We start from the raw sequence: 22,548 nt of genomic DNA, 5'->3' as shown, positions 1-22,548 counted from the left end.
TGAGAGTTGTTATGATTAATGCATGTAAAGCCCACAGTGTGGTAGAAATAAGTGTTCAATAAATGGTAACTGTTATTACTACATGGTACACTTTCTATGGAGGATTTTATGCACATTTATCTCCTGGAGAGCAATTTAAAAAATGAAGACATTAGGGGAGAATCTTGTCCTCGAGTAAATGTTTCAGTCCTAGCATAGAGAATCCATCATCCTGTTGCCTGGGCACCGTGACCTAGAACCCCCGTTCCCCAGGCTCTCCTTTGCTTCCGAAGGACCTGCCCTTCATTCACTGTCCGCTCTGTCATCAAATGCTCATCAAGCACTCGCAGTGAGCCAAAAGGAGGGCTGGAAACACCCAAGCAGTAAAAATGTGTTTTCAGTTCCTGCCATCTTAGACTTACAGGCTGGTGGGGGGGGGGTCACACTAAAGAAATACATATGCAAATGATGATTTGGGGACAGCTGCCATCTGCGCTATGAAGGATGTGATGAGAAGGTATAATGGAGGGTCTTTATGTGATCTGGCACCAGAGGTGGACATGACGGAGGAGTCATTGAGAAGATTTTGGGGAAAAGTGACACTTAGCTGGGGCTTCACTGGATGAAAGGGAGTTGGCTGGGTGATACCTGGGAGGGGAAGGGAGACATAATCCAGGAAGAGAGGCATTTGCTCCGAGGCCCTGCAGCCACAAGGCGGCTGACTCACTAAGGGAACTGACAGAAGGGCAGTGAGTTGACTTACCCCTACCATCCACTCAAAAGCGCTTAGCTGGGAGGTTGGAATTTGGAGAGAAACCCAGGTCCCCAGGACCTACGTTCTCAGTTGCCACTGTTGTCTCTTCCCTTTAGGCTCTCCTCTCCTACAGCAAAGACTGCCAGGTCCCAGGCCCTGACCCCTTCAGGCCAAGCGAACACAGTTTTTGGCTCAAATACTCTGAGGCTACAGATGTGGCTCACTTTTCCCACACGTGAACTTCAGCCAAGATGCCACGACAGGAACTCTGCCCTCTGAGTGCCCTCGGATGCCTCAGTCCTGTCCTGGTCACACCCCACCAGGTTTTGTGAGGCTTTTTTAAGGAAGATCAAGTTCCCTTACTGAAGAAAAGGGAAACAGCATGAAAGAAAACAATGGCCCCAAAGGAGGAATTTGTGATTGACATAAACGGGGATGTTCCCTTAGGCGCGTCCTGTATCATCAAAGAAGCCAAGCCCCAGGTCGTTCATTTCTCCGCCTGTTTACATGCGATGGAAAGAAGATGTGTTTAAGTTTCCTGTAGTCTTACACTGGAAATTGATGCTCCCGGAAAGGAAGCCGTATGTTCCAGACGTAGCAGGTTTCTTTTGGAATTCACACGTTGGGAGTCTGGCGCTATCCCCTAAATGGTACTTTCGTTGTCTTTTTGTTCAAGACAGCAAGCTTCTTCCAGAATCAGAACCACCTGCCAGCCTCCCTTGATAAACAGCCCACCAGCTCTCGTGGTAGATCAGATGTTTAATAATTAGCATAACTCACTGTTTATCTAACTGGCAATTATCGCTGCACTGGAATAACATTTTAACTGCAGGGGAAGCCTGACGGATCACCCCCAAGCAAAACCTATTGGCTGGGAATGGCCAACAGAGCTGCCCATTCTCAGAGGAGAGGACCACTCCATCCTGGCTGGCAGATCTCTGTGTCTGAGATGCCACCATCAGATGCTGCCCCAAAGACCTAAGGAAATGCGCCCAGGAGACGTGTGTGTTCCCAGTCCTTTCAACTGAGGCTCGATGGCCCAGCAAAGTACGAAAGTGAGGCCTGTGCTTCTGAAGCGTAACAGCTTAGAGTCGGTGGAGCTTGTGAAGCAGCCTCACCACCGCAGGAGCAAGTCTCAGCAGGTACGGTTTAAGGAAGATGGCACCAGTAAGACTCCACCTGGCCTCGCTGAGGCTGACGTCCAGACCTCCGAGGACCCAGCTGTAATGGGCAAGACTCAGGCCTCCCGGCACCATCACCTCCCCACCTACTCACTCTCTTTCCCGAGGTCCCAGAAGGCAGGGGGCTTTCGGAACATTGCCATCCAAACCTCCCCCAGTCTCAGGAAGCATTTCCCAGTTTTCAAGAGGAAGAGACTCACAGCCAGCAAGTCCCTGGTAGAAATGCCGACAGCTCCCCAAAGTGCAATCCAGGTCAACGGCAACCTCTCTGAACAGGACATTGTGTCCTCTGATCTTGCCTACTTAAGGCTGGCTCCGCATCTTGAGGATGGGCCTCGGAGGGTCAAGGTGTCCCACTCGTTTCTCCCCAGAATGTCCAAGGTGCAAAGCAATGGGCCTGTGAACATATGCTTGGAAGCAGGGACCTGGAGGGCCTCAGAGAAAGTAACAGCCGCCGTTCAGGTCCCAGACGATATTTATCACAGTCCCACCTGGGCAGACAGAGAGTCCACTTTCAGCCCAGACAGGTCTGCTGAGGTTAGCAACTCCACACCCGCTTTGGATGACACGTGTCCAGGGGATGGGAGAAGAGTGTGGCCATCAGATTCAGAAAGATCCCCTTCCTGCTTATTTGCCACCAGCGGTGCCAACCACATGCCTGGCACAGGGAAACTTAAACCCGAATTGCTTTTGCCCAAAGACAACCATGATGACAGAGACCCTGGCCCGTTGTCATCTCGGTCCCATCCACGGACTCACAGCTCCCCTCCACCAGGCTCCCACAGCCAGCCAGCCCAGCCAGGGGGAGCTTCAGACTGTTCTCCATCCAGTAACAATCACCTGGATCTGCAGCCACTCAAAACTACCAGTGAGTCAAAGTCTGCCCCTGTGTGTCAGGAGCAGACGGCGAAGAACCCCATCCAGTCTGACAACCAGGAGTTTCAAAACTGTCCAGGAAGTGGTCACCTCCCGTCCTCTCTTCCAAGGAGGGAGACCAAACATCAGAGCAACAGGGAGACCGGCGGGATTGATCAGATTCACCTGGCACAGGGTGAGCTCTGCGACCTCCAGGGCAGGCTGCAATCCGTGGAGGAATCTCTGCACTCGAACCAAGAGAAAATTAAAGTCCTTCTGAATGTAATTCAAGACTTGGAGAAAGCTCGCGCTCTCACAGAAGGGTAAGGAGAATTATTATTCTTTTTTTATATTAAAAACTACGAGTGAAGTCCTTTGTCAGGATAGAGGCAGAGGGAGCTTAGGTTTCTGTTAGTAAAATGTCTTCAAAATGTGTGAGGTGATATTTCCCAAAATCGCCAGCAATGGCCTCCCTTTGTTCTGACTGGGTTTCATTTCATTCTAGGCTTTGGTAGATTTCCATGGTGATTTGTTTTTGTTTCCAGGAATCAACAGACTGGAGAAAGGGGGCAATGAAGCAGCAGAGTCGAAAATGACTTTTATTAAGATGTGGGTCCAGTTGATAAATGATGGGGATAAGTGACAGCATGCAGGTGCTCCCCACCCCGCCCCATCCTGGTAGCAAGTTACTGCATTTGCACTGGGTTTCAGTTCTTTGTCACAGAGGATTTCAGGTGGCCGATAAGCTTACTGTTGCCCTTCCCCTCCACTGACCACTTCGAAGGCTTGAGCCCGTCCATCGCGGACCAGCTAAGTAGGAACTGAAATGAGATCACAATTCTGCAAAGAGAAGTCACAAAATGCTTTCCTGGGTGGACTCAGCACCAGTCTGGGGAGGGGAAGGCAGTGACTTGTTTAGGCGTGGAATGCTCTCCCCTTGAAACAGTGTTCTCTGAAGGCTGAGAAGGAGGAATGGGCAAAGCTAATCAACAAAAGGGTGAGGGAGGGAAGACGTAATTAACTGGCATTTGCTGATGTGGATCAGAATCAACACTGCCTTACAAGAGAGAAGCCCTGCAGTGATACAGAGAGACATGCCCTCAACTAAAGGATCAGGAGTTTTCATCCTCCTCCTCTATTCATTTGCAAGGTCCTTCAGTTTCCCCATCTATCATGTGAGGGTAAGATTAACTGGCTCATCCTACAGGCTTGTTGTGGGTATGAAGAAAACCTCAGATGTCAAAGTGCTTAAACATTTATAAAGCCCTCCAGAAATGTGAGGTCCTATTAATATGGGTTTCTTGTTTCTTTATTTGTTTTGGCCATGCAGCTTCAGACTTTGGTACCCATGAGAGGGGCAGCGCTGCGCTGCAGGGAATAAGCCGGTAGAATGCACGCATCCCATGGGACTTGTGCCCGTAGATTTATCGAGGAAATGCTCTGTCTTGCAGGCGCAACTTTTATCGAACTGGCCAAGATCTCAACAACTGCAGCACCTGCCAGAACACTGCGTGCATTATCTACAGGTACCTGGCCTCAACCGCGACCTGCTCTGTATAGCACAGGAGCCTTGAGGGAGGGGGCGTGTGTGCACAGAACACTCTTGTAAACTCCCTTAGACGCAGGAACTCAAGAGAGGAGCAAAGACAGGAGGCTTCTGAATACCTGAGACTTGAAAGACAAGGTGTTTAACTATGAAACGTTAACATCTGGTTCCAAGGCAGGCATTGCTTTGTTTCCTCACAATCAGGTCCATGAGGAAATCCTTCTGAGATAAGCACCCCTACCCTTACTGAACACTAACTACAGGCACCGTGCTAAACTCTGCATGCCCATTTGCACCTCATTTCACAGTCTGCCTCGTGAGGTAGGTGTTTATGTCCTCAGGGGAGTTCAGCCACTTGGCCCCACTCACATACAGCATTTTCAGAGAGCAGAAGGGGCTTTCAAGTCAAATTTTCAGAGACTTGGGACTCAACTCCAGATCTTTCTGACCCCAAGCCCTGTGATCTGATTAGTGCATCACACCACCTCTTCCTCCACTGTAGTAATCACACGCCAAGCAGTGAGAACATGTCAAGAACTGTGCTGAACACTGTGTATCCATTTCTAAGTACATTATTTCTTTCCAGCAGGGGCTAAGGTTGCTGCAACAGGGTGGATTTTTATAAGCAATAAAAGAGGAAGATCATACAGTGATAAGAGCACAAAATTTGGAGTCAAAACCCCCCAAGTCTACACCTGCTAACTTGTTTGGGGCTCAGTTTCCTCATCTGTAGAGTGGGAACAATTATCCCCTCTTCAGAGCTGCCATGAGGAGCAAATGAGAAAATACATGTGAGTGCCTTTTGTAACAGCAAAATTCTGTACAAACCCGAGAGCTGATTCCCGTCATCACTGGAAAGATCGATGCCCTCTACGCTGGAAGTCCACTTCCAGTGGCACAGTGCAGAAATGGTCAAAAGCTGTCATTTCAGTTGATAGCATCTAATTTTGTTTAACAAAAGTGTATGGTTTGATTTTTCTCTATTACTTCTCTCTCTCTGATGAGAAAGGCATCCAGGGCCTGAGCAAACTGGGTCACCGTGTGTCTTCTTTTTGACACGTCTCATTCTCTGCAGCAGAATCCTGAGACTTCATCCTAACAAGGGCAGGGGGTGGGGAGGGGGTGGCTTGGACATCAGGGGGCCCCGACCCCCAGGCAAGGCCTTGGGCATTTCTCACTGAACTGTCAACTGTTTACACCTAGGGAGCCACAGGACCACACAGTGCTGTCACCAAATAACAGAAGTTTCAGCACCTCTCACAGAAAATGCCCTTTACATGGGAATGAAATAGCTCCTTTGAAACGGGGGCCCTGGAAAAAGGCTTGTGCATTGGAAAGAATGATTAGGAAGTCTCATCAAATGTGTACCTTTTTTGCTCCTTTTTTGTTTTAGTATCCCCTATCTTAAGCAAATTTCCTAATCACCAGGAAGACAAAAATCATTACATGTCTAGACTGTTAGGGAGGACAAAAAAACTTTTCCTCATAAGCAAAAAGAATTATTTTTAACTAACTTCCATCTAAACTTGGGACAGTCTCTTTTTTTCAGCAGCCAGATGATGTTATTTCCTGTTACCTTAAGATGACTTTTTATTTAGGTTCTACAAATGAAAAGGGCAAATGGTTATTTCTTAATCTACTGTTGAGTTTCATGCCCTGGCCTTGGGCAATTCATTTCTGGCCTCTGAGTTTCCTCATCTGAAAAATGAGGGCCTTTAATCAGATGGTCCCATGGTCCCTTTCAGTTCCGGCGTTCTGATGTTCTAGGCTGAATTAAAACTGGTAATATTTGGCTAAAGCATAACCCTCCAACAAGTCGGAGAATATTTGCATCTTTTGAGTCCTTACTTCAAACATCCCAGGCAAACATTCTAAATTCAGTTACAACCCTGGATGGCTTAGCAAACCTTCATCCACACATCCCTTTCCAATTTTCCAAGAAGAGCAGCCATTGTATGCCTCCACCCCTCATTACCATTCAAAGCCACACTGTTCTTCCAGACAGTATCTATACCCTTGTATCTAAGCCATTGAGAAGGAACAGGCAATTAATTTGATGAAGGCAAAGAGATCAGAACAACATCCCTGTCATAGTAACTGGGGGAAAATGAGAGTTGTCTTTTTTTTTTTTTTTAACATTTCAAATGACTTCAAACCCTGTGTTGCGTCCTGGAAAGTCAGATCTAACAAACTAATACATCAGTGATGTGAAATACTCATCCTCAGGCCTTGCTAAGCTGCAGTCTCTCTCCCTGTGATGGATGGGCCCAGTGCACGTCACTGTACATAAAGCATATGGGTGCGAGATGGATGGCTTGCTGGAGATGTTGCTGCGAAGTTAGCAATCCATAAGGTTTTCTAAGTGGCCCCACCAGCCCAAGGCTATGGCTGCGCTGCTTGCTTCCACCCAGGCACGTGGGGTCATCGGTTCTATCCAGCTCACGCTCTCTGCCCCAAGAGGAGCCTTCTGCCCACCCACTCCTCAAAGCCTCACTGGCTTTCCTCTTAACCAGGAATCACTTTGGTAGATCCTGCTTCACCAAGGAGAGCTCAACCAAGACCAGTGCCCAAAGATTCCACGTACGGCTCTCAGGAGCTCCCACACACCAGGAAAAACGGACTCCTTTGAGTTCTGCCTGCTGTGGGCTCCAAGGGAAGAGCGTGGGAACTGGCTTTAGGGCTCCAGCTGGCTCCAGGCTGTTTAGTCCCCACTCCCCTCATCTCTGTTTAGCACTAATCCTAGGACAAGCTATGCAAAGGGTTTCATCAATGCCACCTGTGGTACCCAAGATTAAATAGCACTGAATTACTTATGAGTGAGAAGGTTATTCTCTTATCAAATTCATTTCAATCTCTCTGATTTGCCTAAAGGGAGAAGCCTGACTTTGTTGCTAGAATGTCTTTAAAAACCTTTCTAATGCCCGCTTATCACACTTTTTGCTAAGAAAAAGCATGTTTCAGGTTCATAGCCATAGGCAAGCAACAGTATCCAGCCAGAATGTAATCCTTTCTAATTCTTTATGGAAGCTTTTTAACTTTCAGAGCTAGTCTCCCTACGTATTTACTGTAAGTGATGCAGGTCTCCATTTTCAAGTTATTTTGCCTGTTTTGTAGCCATGTTTTTTAAGGTTAAAAAGTGAATTGATTTAGAGAGGAAAAAAATTAAGTAAATAATTGTGCAGGTGGTGTGTGGGGAGCTTCACAAAAACCATGAAGTTGGTGAACGAATGATCGCATTTTGGGAAGCAGTGTCCTAAGGAATCAGCTCCCTTTCCTCCCTCCTCTCTCCCTCACCTTGCTCTCTGCTCCTTCAGCCATACCTCCCGGTACTTTCTCTTCACATTTACTCTAAAAATCACAGAGCCTTTCTGTAAGGCTTTGACTCCATGACAGATCATGCATTTATTTTCTGGCTGTAGCTCCCAGGAAAAAATCTGCTTGGTTTAAGTTGTAAAATGCCTCAAATATTTTAAGGGAAAAGGAGGTCTTTCTCAGAAAAAAAAAAAAATTCTTCTATTATCCAAGTATGTTCCTTTGGAAATGGAAATGAAGAGACAGCTGCAAACTCACCACTTTCAATGGGTGAGGAGAGAGGTTGGCCATGGAAGATTTGAAAGGTGCTGGAAAGGAGAGAGCAACAGAAGAGCTCTTGTTTGTTCGGGGGTCTACCTGGACAAGCTGTCTCTTCCTCTCATCCTTTGCCTCTGTTCATGGTTTCACTTGAAATCATGGAGTTTAATTTTAATTTCCAAGACACCACCTTCCCCTACCCTTTTTATGAGTCCTCTCTCTCTCTCCCCATATGTATATTTGAACCACCTACAGATCTTTCCATCTTGATATCTCATGGGTACTTCAAATTCACCATATACGAAAACACGTGCCTTATCTTCCTCCACAAAATTCTCTTCTTACATTTCTTTTCTTGTTCAACACCATTAACCATGACTCCATAAAGAAATTATAGTCCTCATTGCCTCACTCTGCTCCTTCACAACACACATCAAACTGGATTCTACTTTCTTTAGCCAGCCCCTTAGCCTCATCCCCTCTGTCTCTGGTCCATGAAGACCTTCATCATTGGTCACTTCAACACTAACTGGTCTTTTTGCCACAGGTCCCTTTTGCCCCATCCTAAGTAATCCTCCACACAGGTTTCTAAATTACCTGAAAAGTAGAATCTGATCATGTCACTCTCCTGCTAAACAATTTTGTCTTGGTTCCTTTTGTTTCCTTTAGCTAATTTTTCAAGTCCTTTGAATATGATACTAACCCTCTTACCTGCTGGGTCTCCTATTTCTCCCCAGCCACTGGGAACTACTCAGCTGGCCTCAAATTCTGTGTGTTCCATCATGCGTAAGTTTCCTCATTTCCTGGAATGCCTTTTATGTCCCGCTTTGTCTGGAAATTTCCTAGTCTTGCAGCTTAAAAGCCAGTTCCTCTGAATAACCTTACACTCCTTCCCAAGAAGGACTCCCTTGGCACGCACGTTCCTCTGCTGGACCATTTATCCTATTGCATTGTAACGCAGTGTTTATGAATTTCTTTGCTTCAGCAAATGGCTAGTATCCCAAAGTCGTGGGCCAGGGTCTAATACATAGTTAGTGCTCAACAGAATCTTGTCAAAGAAGGGAATGGCTATACTGACTAGGGGAAGAATGAAAAGCTTGAGACAGCTATTTAGATGGCCTAAAAGTCAAGTCATGTTACTACTTGTGTGTGTCCCTACCCTTAGGTGGGGAAAACAGAAGGTCTCGATTAATCAAATGTTCCTATTAAGGAAGGTAGGCTTCTGTGTAGCAGGTCCACAGTAGATCTTTTGGAACTGAATCAAACAGCGACTGAATGTAGTACATGGATTCTCAATTTTCAAATACCTGGGACACGACAAGATGGAACCTAATCAAATCTTCCTCTGATGACTCAGAGAGCTTGTTGCAATTTCACAGGACATTGAGATCCTTGTTCACCACAGCCATCCAACCTCCTTGCCCAGTACTGCTGTATCAGCCGTGGCAGGAAAGGCAAAGTTCGATTTGTGGAAAACTGCAAACTCCCTCCAGGCTAAAATCTCTCCCTTCTATGGTGTTTGAACTGCCCCAGTGATCTCTTTGGAAGAGGGAATTAAGGCATTAGATCTTCAGTTTCTCTTGGCAAAACATCAAAACCCAGCATAGGAGGCAGAACAGTGTCCACACGAGATGTCCACGATCTAATTCCTGGACCCTGAGGATATATTACCTTACTTGGCAAAAGGGATGTTGTAGGTGTGATTAAACTGAGGCTGAGTAGCTTGGATTGTCCAGTTGGGACTAATGTAATCACAAGGATCCTTATAAGGGAAAGAGAGAGACAGGAGAGGGAGAGCCCGGGAAGGAGCTGTGACAACAGAAGCAGAGGCAGAAGTGATGTGGTCACAAGCCAAAGGATGTGGGCAGCCTCCAAAAGCTGGAAAAGGCAAGGGACATATTGTCTCCGGGAGCCTCCAGAAGAAACACAGCTCTGCTGACACTTTGATTTATAGTTCCAGAGGACTTCTGACCTCCAGAACTCTTAAGAGTCAGGTTGTGTTGTTTTTTAAACTGCTAAATTTGCAGTAATATGTTTCGGCAGCAATAGGAAACTAACACACCTGGATCAAACCCTTACAATTCATCAACTGCTCACATCCAATTGGAGGCTGGTTTATTTGACTTTGATGATTTTTATAACTGTGACAGCAGGGGAGAGCAGGCATCTGTTGGGATGAAAACTAGGGGAAAGAAATAAGAAGAGACCTGCCATTTACTGAGCGTCTATTATTACTGGTTATTATAAATGCCTTCTGTTCTCCCTTCTAATCCTCACAACCACATACGATGGGTGAAAATAGTCCCATTTACAACTGAGGCTCAGGCCCTTGCACGATATTCGGGTTAGACCATTGAGACTGAGAGGGAGGCACATGCACAATTATTCTGAAACTACTAAGTTGCAATGACGAGACTGGAACTCAGTCCTCTCTGCCTGTTGGCCAGATTCCACAGCGCGCTGCCTTCAGAGGCCAGACCTGCTTGAGGGGTATTAGGGCTCAGCAGAACATGGTATAGCTGAGCTCTCCTCGGCCAAGGGCACTGTGAGGGTGTGTGTTTGATGCAGGCCCTAAACAGTGCTCTCAGAGCGTGACCCCGGACCGACTGCATCAGAGCCTCCTGGGTACCTGTGAATACTGGATGCTGGTCCTCACTCCCCGAACCTGCTGGATCAGAGGCGTGGGTGGAGGACGGGAATCTGCCATTACAGACAGTCCGACTGGGAAAGTCTGATCTCAGTAAAGCTTGACAAACATTCGACTGTATAAAATCAGCATCTTGAAAGGAGGTGGGAGTTGATTTACTAGAAACTTTTGTGACAATCTGCCTACATGTCCATGAATAGAAAGCTCTTATTAATACAACAGCCCAGAAACTAGCTTAGTTTTAAATGCATCGTTGGAAAGATGATGCACCTTTCTGCTTGCCTTCAATTACAGGGTTAGGTGCTCGTGCACAGACCTAACTAGGGGGTGCAGGTGAGAGTGGAGGCAAAAGGAAAGGGACGGGGGGGGGGGCTTGCTCATAGGGTAAGTGTATCTCTTGATGCCTTCTGTTTCCAGTGAGAAGAGAAAATGGGTTTCTGCCAGTCTGCTTGGGGTCCTGGGCCTTCATTATGCATTACGCAGGGGATTCATTTGTAGCCTCTCCTTCCACCCGTATCTCCCACCTCCTCGGGCCTCATCTGGATCAGGAAGGGAAGGGCAATCCCTGTTGACTTTCCTCCTCCAATTAAGGTTCAGACCAATTAGAGCCCAGTTCTGCTCCCAGCCCGAGGGCCCAAATGCTAGCAACTGCCTGCCATCCGATGCGGCCTGGAAGGGCAATTGCAAACACCTGATGGGGGGGGGGGGTCGTGCAAAGCACTGCCCAGCACCTCCCACTTCAGGAGACCCTCACAGGCTCCTGACCCAGGGAACAAGCATGAGGCTGAACTCCGGCATCCTCCACCACCATGCCCTCCTGTCCTCAGAGTCCACAGGCCATGGGCTGCTTTTTCATCATTACTGATTCCTTCATCGCCACAACTCCCCGGAGCCAGGCGGAGAAGAATTTATGGATATTCAAAGGGAGACTTGCTGCCAAGTGCCTCCCTTTGTGTCCTGCAACCAGCCATCCCCATTGCTGGTGTCGCCCCCTCACTGTTTTGATGTTCAGAACTTATCATAAGGAGTCTCTGGAACACAGGCCAAAGCTGCACAGCTGTGTGCCCTCTAGGAGAAAAGCCAGGCCTTCAAGTAACCAAGGAAAGAGGCTCTGGAGAGCTATGTGAGTCACCCGGGGTCATGCAGTCAGTGGCGCGCTGAGAGCCTTCTTGAGTTCCTGTCTAGGGCTGAGTTTCCTGGCCACTGGCTCTTGACTTTGCCTGCCTCTTAAAGCTATTACCTAACCGGAGAAAAAGGCATTTCACTAGAAATGCAGTATGCTCCCAGGCCTGTTGAGTTTAGCAGCCAACTTTCCACATAAATTATTTAGTATTTTCCTTTCGTCTGCTCACGACGCACTCCCAGCATGGAGCCAGGTGAACTGTGAGAGCCTCGTCTTCCAGCCACAGTCCTCTCTCTGGCCAGCAACGAAGCCCGCAGTGAGGAGTAATTATAAAGCACACAGCATGGCTGTTCTTTCTAGTAATCACAATGCCTTTGCAGCTCGCATCCCATTTCAGTGTGGACCGAGCAGCGTTCATTTCAAATGTTAACGGTAATACTACCCAGCATCTCCAGAACAACTACCGCCAAGCATGTAGCACAGGCATAGAGTCTGGGGTACACGTGGAAATTTCTCTTAGTCTCAACAGTGTGATCCCCAAGACATTTTCCTCTAGTCCCCGCTTCTCTCGGTATGTTTATCCCTTTCTTCTTCTCCCCAGAGTGAAAGGGGGAAGAAGCAGAATTTACAGCATCAGCAATTTATCTGCAATAAAAACATGAAACCTGTTTTAATGCATTAATAGCTAAAGAGGCTGAAACACGCCATAAATATAAAATCAAGCAAGTTGAGGATTTCGCAGGAGTAACAAATGGATGGCTGCTGGCATGCGGGCCACAGCTGACCACAGAATGACCCAATCTTTATTTCTCTGTCAAGTTAATGTAACAATCACTACCATTTCTTGAACCAGGCACTGTGCCAGGCATTTTGCTAAACACTGTACATGTATCATCTCTTTTCAGCCTCCCAGCCGCCCTAAAATATGGGTGTGGTGATTATTCCCATTTTACAGATGAGGAAACTGAGACTCAGAGAGGATATGTGACTTGTCCAAGATCCAACAGAGCTAGGGCTTAACCCGGTCCTGCTTTCAGGAGACGTTCCTGTCCCTTCCCCTCTTACCTTCTGACCTTGCCTTATCAGTGAACATTTGTGTGAAAGCTCTCTGAAATGGCCTTCTCTTTCTGAGGGCTTAATGTGAACGTATTCTCGACTCACAGCCACGGAACCCAGAGCACAGCCTGCTCTCGCAGACAGTAGTTGGCCGTGAAGAGTTCTGCAGCCCGGCCCTGCTTATTTACAAGCCAAGAAGAGAACCTGCAATTCCCTGAGGACTTGTCAGCAGACAGATGCCCAAGGAGAAGGGGTGCACTTGCCAGCTTGAAATGGCTGGGAGTTGTGAGGCTTCAAATTGCACCCTATAAATAATGAGTAAACTGGTCATTAGGAGAAAGTTTTAGAAACAATATGCCCTCCAGGCTGGGGGGGAAAAAAACTAACTAAAATTTCTACTTGCCCAGACTGTGATTTTTCCCCAGAGATCCCTTCCAAAGTGGGGTGATTAATCCAAGTGGGCAGGAACAAAACTACCTCGCAGATTCCACTGATTCTCACAGCTAATTCTTTTAAACAGAAAGTTGTAGGAGGTCAGCAAATCTGTGGTGCACCTGGGTTCTATGGCAAGCGGGGCCAGAGAAACCCTCCACTGGGGATGAAAAGGCGGAAAGGGACTTGGAAGTGGTCTGGTCTTTGGGGAGATGCCATGGACCACCGGTTTCTCAGCCAGCCTGCTTGGACTTTATGGCTCCGCATTATTTCTCTTGATAAAAGAGCAAGACCCAACTGCCGAGAAGGAAGAGCAAAGGGCCACTGCAGACCTCAGCAGCCTACACCAGACCCAAGACTTTGAAGCCCAGATACTACCTTGAGTTAGCTGCCACCTATGGGGGTGCCCGTCCTCTCTGAGTACGCAGCCTCCCTGTCAGGATGTCCCTGCAATCTGGGAGAACGGTGGCAGAGCCGGCTGGTCAGCTGGGACACGAAGGGTCCTCCACGCAGCCCAGCCCCAGGTTGGGTCTGTTCCGCAGCAGGCTGCGAGGTCATTCAGGTGCACGGGACCCCTTACCACCCCACCCGACAGCCATCTGGTACCAGGATCTGACAAAGGTGAAGACTACCGTTCTTTCAGTGCTGTGTATCTCAGTGCACAAGCTTTGGAGTCAGAAAATTTAGGCTCAAATCTCAGCTCTGCCACTTACTATGTGTGCCCTTGGCAGAACATTTAACCTCCCCTTGCCTCAGTTTCCTCATTTGTGAAATGAAGATAATATCTGTCTCATGGGGCTGTGAGAATTGCAATGAGATGTGAGAATTCTGAACTTGCAGTATAGCGTCTGCATACAGATTTCACTTCCTTCTCCATCTCCTCCTCCTTCTCCTCTCCTCCTTCTTCTCCATTTAAATTACTCATGTGTCCTCACGCAACGTGGTCCAGGTGCTCTTTTGTTATATCTTTAACTTCTTAAAGTAAGACTCTGCTAACAGCTAAGCCCTGGGCTAAAACATTTGATCCCCTTTCAGGAAAAAAAACAGAGGACTAGGAGTCAGGAAAGCAAGCAAGCTGAGATTCTGATCATAACTCTGATCATAACTCATAGTGTGACTTCCCTTCACCGACTCACTGGTCAGTTAAATGGGGTAACAACCTCCCTTGATTCCTGAGCTACTGTGAATATGAAATGAGTGCTGTATAAAAGTAAGAGGTTTCTATTGTTTGTTTCTAGATAAACTTTCATCTCTTTCTGTTTTCACCCAACTTCAGTTTGCCCAGCCAAGATGCTGTATCCAGAATCTGACTCTGCTGTTGGCTTATATATTTATACGCATTTATCTACTTTTTCCTTCTCACTGTTTCTCCTTCCAGACAAGCCATGACTTAGGGCTTCTCGCTACTTCCAATTACCTGAAAAAACATCCTTCTGCTTTTCACCCAGCATGATGGCTGGAGCACTGATCTGTCAGTGAGATTAGTGAGGTGCCCTCAAGAGGCAAACCTGAAAACTCTTTCCACTCTCGGTTTACACACAGCTCCGTTCTAAATGCAAAGCGGCACCGCACACAGGCTTGGCCGGGAAAGGCTCTAAGGCTCCCCACACAGTGAACTGAGCATCCCTGAACCAGGCATCGGGTACTCCCTGCATCCTCAAAGGACCAACCTCGCAGACCCTGAATGCTCCAGACTATCTTAACGGGTCCAAGCCTGAATCCTGTATTGTAACAATCTCTTGACCACCATTTGTCCCCCACTGTGAGCCAGAGCTCTATACCAACTAAGCACTCAGCACTCCTCTTCATCCATATGGAATGTGGATGGAGACGTAAGGGTGGGAGGGTAGGGAGATTAAGAGGAAAGAGAGAAGGGGAAATAAGGCTGGGAAAGATACCGGTGTTCTGCCTGGGTACCAAACCCACTCCCCAGAATCTATAAACAACCCTCTGTTAAGAGTTTGCTTGAATTCTCACCAAGCAAGATCCCCCTTTTCAAGAGGTTGCTGAATATGGTGTGGGATGGCAAAGAAGCTGAGGGGTATCTCTTCTTCTCCACCCAGCCTCAAAATGAGAGACAGATGAGAAAGGGCACTGCCCTCTGCCCATTTACAAAGCAGCTGCTACCAGAACAAAATATACTCCTTTTCCTCACTTCCAAACTAAACAGTAGTTTGTCAAACGGATGAATGAGAAGAAAAGTGACAATTTTCCTTTATGTTAATAAATCGCTTTGGCCTAAAAAACATTAATTTCTTTCCAAAGCACACATGCTTCTCTATACTCTGTTATTTGCCTGGCCTTGAAAAGAAAGTCACTTTTAATCCCCTTTAAATTGTCAAGACCGGGGTGTGGGGCAGCTGCAAGAGGACGGTGGGGAGCTCCCTAAGTCCCAATGGTTATAAAGGAACCCTGTGGTGTTTCCATAGAAATATAAAGGGTGTGTTCTTCCCTGAATGTACACAGAGGGGAGGGGTGAAGAGTGATGTTTCCGGCAAGGTGTACAATTACTGAAGAGTTGAAGGTATGAGGGAGCAGGTGAGGCATTCAGTCCCTAAGACAGGAGGACAGAAGACTTAGTGGAGTGGGTGGAGACCATCTCCTACGTGAGGCCATTGTCCCTGTCATGGTGTTATCTGCACAACCACCCAGGGAGGTAGCTTCATTACCCCCACTTCCAGTTGGGTCCCAGAAAGAGAAGCAACTTGCCCAAGGTCACCCAGCCAGTAAATGGTACCACCTCGGTTCAAACCCCAGGAGTATTCCTCTCGAGAGCCCTTGCTCTATCCTCTACGATGGGCAGCACTTTAAGTTGTGAGCTGAGACAGACTTTACATTCTGTCTCCCGGCTCTTCCGTCCCCAGGCATGCCAGCGCTACACACATTCTGGATTCACCTAGAGCGTTACTTTTTCTAGTTGGCATTAGGATACTGTTGTGAGTCTTGACAAACTCAGGTGGTTTGTTGTTGTTGTTTGAATTACGAAGTCAGAGAAATGTCACACATAAGGAGAAGGAGGAGGCTGGTTTATGTGTGTGTTCATATAATTTGGGAGAGGCATACAGATGAAGAGCTGGAAAGTAAGGGTAGCTGAGATATATTTAAGGCATACTTTTAAAGCAATTGTTAGTTTAATCATCTGTCTCACACACAGGGAAGCAAGAGCCACAAAAGCAGTATCGACATCTGTATCTCATTGTTATGTCCCTGTAACTGAACACAGTGTCAGACCAAGAGCAGGATGCATGATTGGATGGATGGATGGAAGGATGGTTGGTTGGCTGGCTGGCTGGCTGGCTGGCTGGCCAAATAAATGAACAGGTGGATGAATGGATGGATGGTTGAATAGCTGGATGATTAGATGGATGGATGGATGGGTGGTAGGATGGATGGATGGATGAATGGATGGATGGATAGATAGATGAATGGATGGTTGGATAAATGAATAGGTAGTTAGATGGCTAATCAGTTGGCTGGCTGCATAGGTGGAAGGTTGGATGAATAAATGGATGGGTGGTAGGATGGATGTATGGATGGATATATGGATGGATGGATGGATGGATGGATGGATAGATGGAATGTCCTATACCAGAAAGCAGAGGAAATTACTAGAATGAGCAGAGGGTACCCACTTTTTTTGGCCCCATGTAACACTCTGGGACGAAGATTATTTTTTGCTTTGGTGAAAGGAGGGCAGGGGTATTTCAGTAGCTAGGAGAACTAAGAATGTGGACGTTCTCTGTCTGTGAAATAATGCATGAGAGGGTGAGAATCAGAGTTTGCAGCTCATTGCTTTAAATTCTTTCCTTAAAGCAATGGGAGATTGCTGGAGACAACTCTTCTCCAGTCTCTGAATCCATTTCCTTAAATTTCAACTGGGGAGAGTGAGGTAAAGGTAGTGGTGACAGAAACCCAGCCCAAGCTCAGAGACAAACAGGGGTGCAGTGCTGGGTAGTACCTCCTGGAAGCAGGAGCCTCAGTGTATGTCTGTTAATACTTCTGTTCACTGATCTGGAAAATCCTGAGCTTTGGCTAGAAAGTCTCTAATAGCTCTTGATATTGGCTAGCATTTACTAAGGACACAGAGTCACCGGATTACCAGAGCCAAAAGGCCAGGGATAATGCCTGCCTGTCTGTCTGGCGTCTGTTTATCACTCCTCCCCCAGAACCTAGCACAGGGCCTAGTATATGGAGGATACTCAATAAATGCTTGTTGAATGACTAGCTAAATGGAGTCCAGTGTTTGTTGGTGCCTAGCTCTGAGTTGAGTGTCATACGTGCATGATGTTGTCCATACTTCACTGAGATCCTAGGAGTAGATACCACGAGCATTTTGCAGATAAGGATGCTGTGGCTTGAATACGAGAAATGGCTTTGCCAAGATCTCACAGGTAATCGGTTGCAGAGTTCTGCCTAGGAAAACACAGCCTGTGTTGCTACGTACATTATGTAAGTCACCCAGCCAGGAGTATGTCCCACTGGAGGAGACCAGGGAAGAGCAGGAAATAACAGGATGTAAGCCGGGGAGAAGAAAATTCCAGGGAAAACGTATCAAAAATACAGAAACAGAATAATCTGACACCCATCCCTGTGGCTCCCTAAGCACTGACACCCCACTGGTCTGGCTACAAAACAGGCCGCCCAGCTCTTCTGACTCTTTAGTTTCTTCCATCTCAGAGTGCCCAGTGACAAGGTCCCATATGGGGGCTTTATTAGTCACGTGTGACAATCATGCTTTGTCCTTTTGGCAGGACTTACTCTGACCCTGGGTCTCTGGGAGGTGACATGGACATAGCATACCGGGACAGAGTCCCTTTAAAGACAGCTCCTTTTCAGCCCAGTTAGGCCACATCACAAACCATCAGAGGCTCTGTCACCCTCCATAGGACACATTTCCTTTTCCTCCTTGCCAAACAAGGAGCATGCACTGTTTGCGTGACTCTGCATTTCCCCCACTCTCCACACTCCCACGCTGGCTCCGCATCTTTGGGCCTTCTGAGAGTTCCAGTATGAAATCAGGTAACAAACACAGCCATAAGCTTAAGAGCCTTCTTACAAGCATTCTGGCACTGGTAACTCCTCTGGGAGTGAATCTCCTAGCGAGGGAAGTGTGGACAGCTAAGGGCAGAGAGTGCCCATGCAGTTTGCAGAGACGTCTCCAGGGTTCAGTCTTTCTGGCCCAGCTCTTGAGGTTCTCAGAAGGCTGAGTCAGAGTTACCAGACAGGCTGAGAGTTCCTGACGCCCACCAGCCTGACTCCCAAGCTCTCAAAGGGCAGCGGGAGTGGGAGCACCCACTGTGCGCGGGCCAGAGCTCCGGCCCTCCCCAGCTTCCGACTGTCTCAACCCCTGGGAACCCTGGTCATGTTTACTTCACAGACCTGTGCACAGATGATACAATGGAGCCTGGGGCATTAATGACTCCAAAACACATTAATAAAGTAGCAGAAAAAAATGGAGATTTGGAAATGCCCATTAAAGAAGAGTGTTTGAATACATCTATATAGAGGAGTACTATGAAGTAAGCATATGGGTAGAGCTCTCTGAGACACATCGTTAAGTTGAAAAGCAAAGCAAAGAGCAAGACAGAATATATTAGCGTTAATAAAGTTAATGATGATAATAATAACAGTAATGGGAGGGGAGGGTATAGCTCAGTGGTAGAGCGCAAATTTAGCATGCACGAGGTCCTGGGTTCAAAGCTTGGTACCTCCATTAAAATAAATAAACAAATAAATGAGTAAATAAACCTAATTACTGCCACCCCACCCCCCCAAAAAAAAGCAAAACAACAGTAACAGGGCTAACACATGTGGAGGGCTTATTACATGCCAGGCACTGCTCTACGTACTTCATTTATATTCTCTCACTTAATTAATACATATTAATTCCATAGAAAGTCGTTGAGATAGAATAGAGGCCATTATTATGCCCATTTTATGGATAAGAAAACTGAGTTGACAGTTTTATTATCTATTCCTCTGTATTACTTAAATATTTTATAACGAGGCAGTTTTCATGCATAAAATGTATGCAAAAAGAATGAACAATTAGAAACACCAAATAAATGTGAGAGAGAGTTGGGAGCAACATTCCCTGAACACCTACTATCAGGTTGCCATGTTACACGCTTTTCTTAAACCTAATAACATCCCCAAGAGGAAGGCAATACAGGTGCCAATTCAAGCCATGAGAAACCGGGGTTTCAGGGAGGTGGCACAACTTTCCTAAGGTCGCACAGCAGGTAGATATTTAAGTATTGCGACTTGATCTCAAAGCCCATGCTCTTCCACGTCAGTGGGGCATCTGATGATGCTAACTCAGTGTGTGCTGATTCGACTTTACTTTCCTTCCTTCCTCTCCGTGTTTTTCAGTGTAGAATATGACTTCCGGCAGCAGGAAGGCAGGTTCCACGAAGTTCTACAGAGTCTGGAGGAAGCAGAGCCAGTTGAGGAGGCATCTCCCCCACCAAAGTCCCCAACAGAGCCCCCGGTCCCCGAGAAACAGGACTTAAGGCGGAAAACCAAGAAGGTGAAGAAGAAATGCTTCTGGTGGATCTGAGCTTGCGGGGACCACTCCCTCTGCCCTCCCTCCACGAGGTGGCCACATCACTGCCCTCAGGCCTTCTCTGTTTCTTATCAAAGGCCCCAGGCTCCGAGCCACTCGACCTGCGAAACCACAACAATGAGGGTGGGGTGGGAGGGTGGGGGGGCTGCTTTAGCCACCACTGGACACCTGACCACAGCCTCACCTGAGTGCATGCCACTGCTGGCTGAGGACTTCATGGACCCGAGTGACTACCTGCCTTGCTTCCTGTCACACCCAGCCAGGCCACAGTGTGGTCTGAGGGTCTAGATTCCCACCATGGGCAAATGCCCCCTCGCCCTTTCCTATATCTCTGGGATGCTAAGCACTTCCTGCCCATCCTGGGTCCATTATCCCAAAGGAAAAGCAAAGTGTTGTGCAGAGCAGGAAGATTTTAAGCAGATACTCAGAAAAAAAAAAAAAAAGATACTGAAACTGGCAGTTTTCTAAGATATTGGCATACATAATAAGCACAACAAAGCGGGCAGGGCATAAAACTGCAAGATCACCTGGGGGTTGGGTTGTTTTCATGCTTAATTAGCCCCTTGATCCCAAAGCAAGGATTTGTCATCTCATGCTGTGTGGGCCTCAGAGTCTGTGGCAGAGTAAGGTCGCTGCAGGACACAAGGGACTTGCAGGTGTGAGTATCCTGCAGTTGTGGCTACTCGGGGGCCCACCTTAAATCACCCTGCTTCTCAGCCTGAGGCCTGAGGCCGCCTGGCAAATGGATGGGCTCTGGTTTGGGTTTGAACTTTAAGATTCCACAGTTAATTTCCCTGAAACTTTTCAGATCAGGAGATCCAGCAGCCTGTCTGTCCATTTCGTCTTACCAGTAACATAAATAAGACTAAGATAAAACACAACACTGGTTCTCGCTCATTTATCCCTGCAACAGCCTTGTAGATAAGTTTAAAGGTATGTTAATCTCCACAGCCTCCCTTCCTGGTGACCAGGCAATGGCCACCTGATTGAAGAAGCAGCAGGACTTGGGGTGAGGATTTTTTTTCTCTTTCCATTTTAGTATTAAAGACCTTTCCTTCCCAAAGTCTAAATTCTTTTAAAGTCTGGCTCATTTCTTTTGACAAGACCCCCATACATGTGGGTCCAGTCAAACTTGCATGGCTGAACAAACTACTAAAGGAATATAATTAAGTGATTGCTACATACTCTTAGGGATGAGGGGTAGGTTGGCGAGGCTCATATTCCTTCTTGTTAAATTCTCCACCAGCCTGGTGTTGGATTGAAGCTGCTTAGAAAAAGGATCTTAAACTCAACAAGCATCCAATGAAGGAGGCATTTCATAATCCCCTTTGCTAAAGATTGGGTGTCTTTGCAGACTGTGGCACCCTGCGTGAATGTGGGATGTTGAGTACCCTACTGCAAATTGAGACTAATTGAGCAAACCACTCCGACAGCCTCACCTTCCCCTGTCACTGCGCTGCAGTGCACAAAGCTATTTCAGTGAGCGCGAGAGGGAAATTTGGCAAGGAATCTCAGCTTGCACTATTTAAGTCTTTGGAACGTCATTCAAGATGTTCTTGTTCTGTTTCTACTGTAATGTTTAAACCCACAAAATGAGACCGGAATACATAACGTGAAGCTAGAATTAAGATAAATACACTTGTCGTACTTAAGAAGCCACATTTCAATAAGAGATGCTACTACTGGCTAAAAGCCACAGATCTTTCTGTATCCACACAGTCAACTCTCAGTTGGCCCCCACAATGCAAAAGAACAGCACAGAGGATAATCCAATAAAGCAGAATCATTTGGGATCTCTTATATAATTTTATCCTGTAGTAGAGCTTCCATCATAATTTGCTTTGCTTATGCTAATTTTCAAATTAATTTATGTTCTTAGGCAGCATGCTAGAATGCAAAGAATCCTGTTCCCAGAATTAAGGGACCCAGGCAATAGAACAGTCTATCGCACCAACCTTTAGCAAATTGCTTACATTTCCAAGGCCTGTTTGTCCATTCTCGAATGGAGACAGGAACACCTACTCTACCTGTTGCATAAGGTCTGTGCACATTCCAACATCAAATGAGCAGAGCCACCCAGAGCGGACATGGATCATTTGCCAAAGTTAGCCTGTCTTGATGAAGAGGCGTCGGAGGTAACTCACACACCAAAAGGGTTATCCAACCCTCGGATAATTAAGAAGTATACATTGTCATACACTTAATTTGAATTGGGAGCCTCGGGTAAACCCTCAACTGAATTAGATGCAATCGTGGTCGGAAAAGGCTGGCATTTCTAGAAATAAAGCCAAACAAGGCTATAACAATTCTATACCAAAGCACAACACAGCATCGCCTGGGCCACCGATCTGCAGCTGGGTAGGAGGTCTCTTCTGAAGACTGAACATTTAAACTTGTGATGAGGGCAATGGATTCAGTAAAAAAAAAAAACCTTCCTGCTAAACAAAAATGATCATCTCTGTGTTTAAAAAAAAAAAAATATATATATATATATATACATTTACCAAAACTCTATACTCATCTATTCTTGTGAAAATTGCTTCTTTGTAAAATATTATGTAACATCTGTCATGATATCCTACAGAAATGTGTACTTGAGGTTATCTGATTTTACGGAGAGACGTTAATTTAGCAAAAGGTACTTTTGTAAAGTTGGGAGGAAAAAGACTGATAAGTCAGTTTAAGTCGCAGGAGTTTATGTAGCTGCTCACTCCGTAGTTTAAAAAAAAAACGCGTACTCACTGTCCTTGGAACTTAATACCAGCTCACCTATAGAGCACCTTCTTAAAGACTATGTACTAATGTAAGGTTTTGTAAATTTCTAAACTGTTTTAAATGGG

General features: G+C 46.6%; 2 protein-coding genes across 2 annotated transcripts in view; one reads left to right on the top strand and one right to left on the bottom strand.

Annotated features, from left to right (window-relative positions):
• Positions 1 to 22,548, bottom strand: part of DOCK2 (dedicator of cytokinesis 2) — a 371,400-nt gene that overhangs the window by 174,498 nt on the left and 174,354 nt on the right. The gene's annotated exons all lie outside the window — the stretch shown is intronic.
• INSYN2B (inhibitory synaptic factor family member 2B) lies at positions 864 to 19,818 on the top strand. The gene is made up of 3 exons (XM_010980441.3): positions 864 to 3,092; positions 4,221 to 4,295; positions 19,516 to 19,818. Exons 1-3 carry the CDS (start codon positions 1,768 to 1,770, stop codon positions 19,700 to 19,702), a joined length of 1,587 nt encoding a protein of 528 aa, XP_010978743.1. The 5' UTR covers positions 864 to 1,767; the 3' UTR covers positions 19,703 to 19,818.

Source organism: Camelus dromedarius, chromosome 27 (assembly GCF_036321535.1).
Source record: "Camelus dromedarius isolate mCamDro1 chromosome 27, mCamDro1.pat, whole genome shotgun sequence".
Lineage (NCBI taxonomy): Eukaryota > Metazoa > Chordata > Mammalia > Artiodactyla > Camelidae > Camelus > Camelus dromedarius.
Note: the sequence above shows the minus strand (reverse complement) of the source record. Positions and strands in the feature narration are given on the sequence as shown.

What these genes read in the sequence shown, in the direction of transcription:
- INSYN2B (XM_010980441.3), top strand. Translation starts at nt 1,768, where the DNA reads ATGGCCCAGCAAAGTACGAAAGTGAGGCCTGTGCTTCTGAAGCGTAAC. An exon ending in GCTCGCGCTCTCACAGAAGG is followed by an intron (nt 3,093 to 4,220) that starts GTAAGGAGAATT and finishes TCTGTCTTGCAG; the next exon opens with GCGCAACTTTTATCGAACTG. An exon ending in ACTGCGTGCATTATCTACAG is followed by an intron (nt 4,296 to 19,515) that starts GTACCTGGCCTC and finishes CGTGTTTTTCAG; the next exon opens with TGTAGAATATGACTTCCGGC.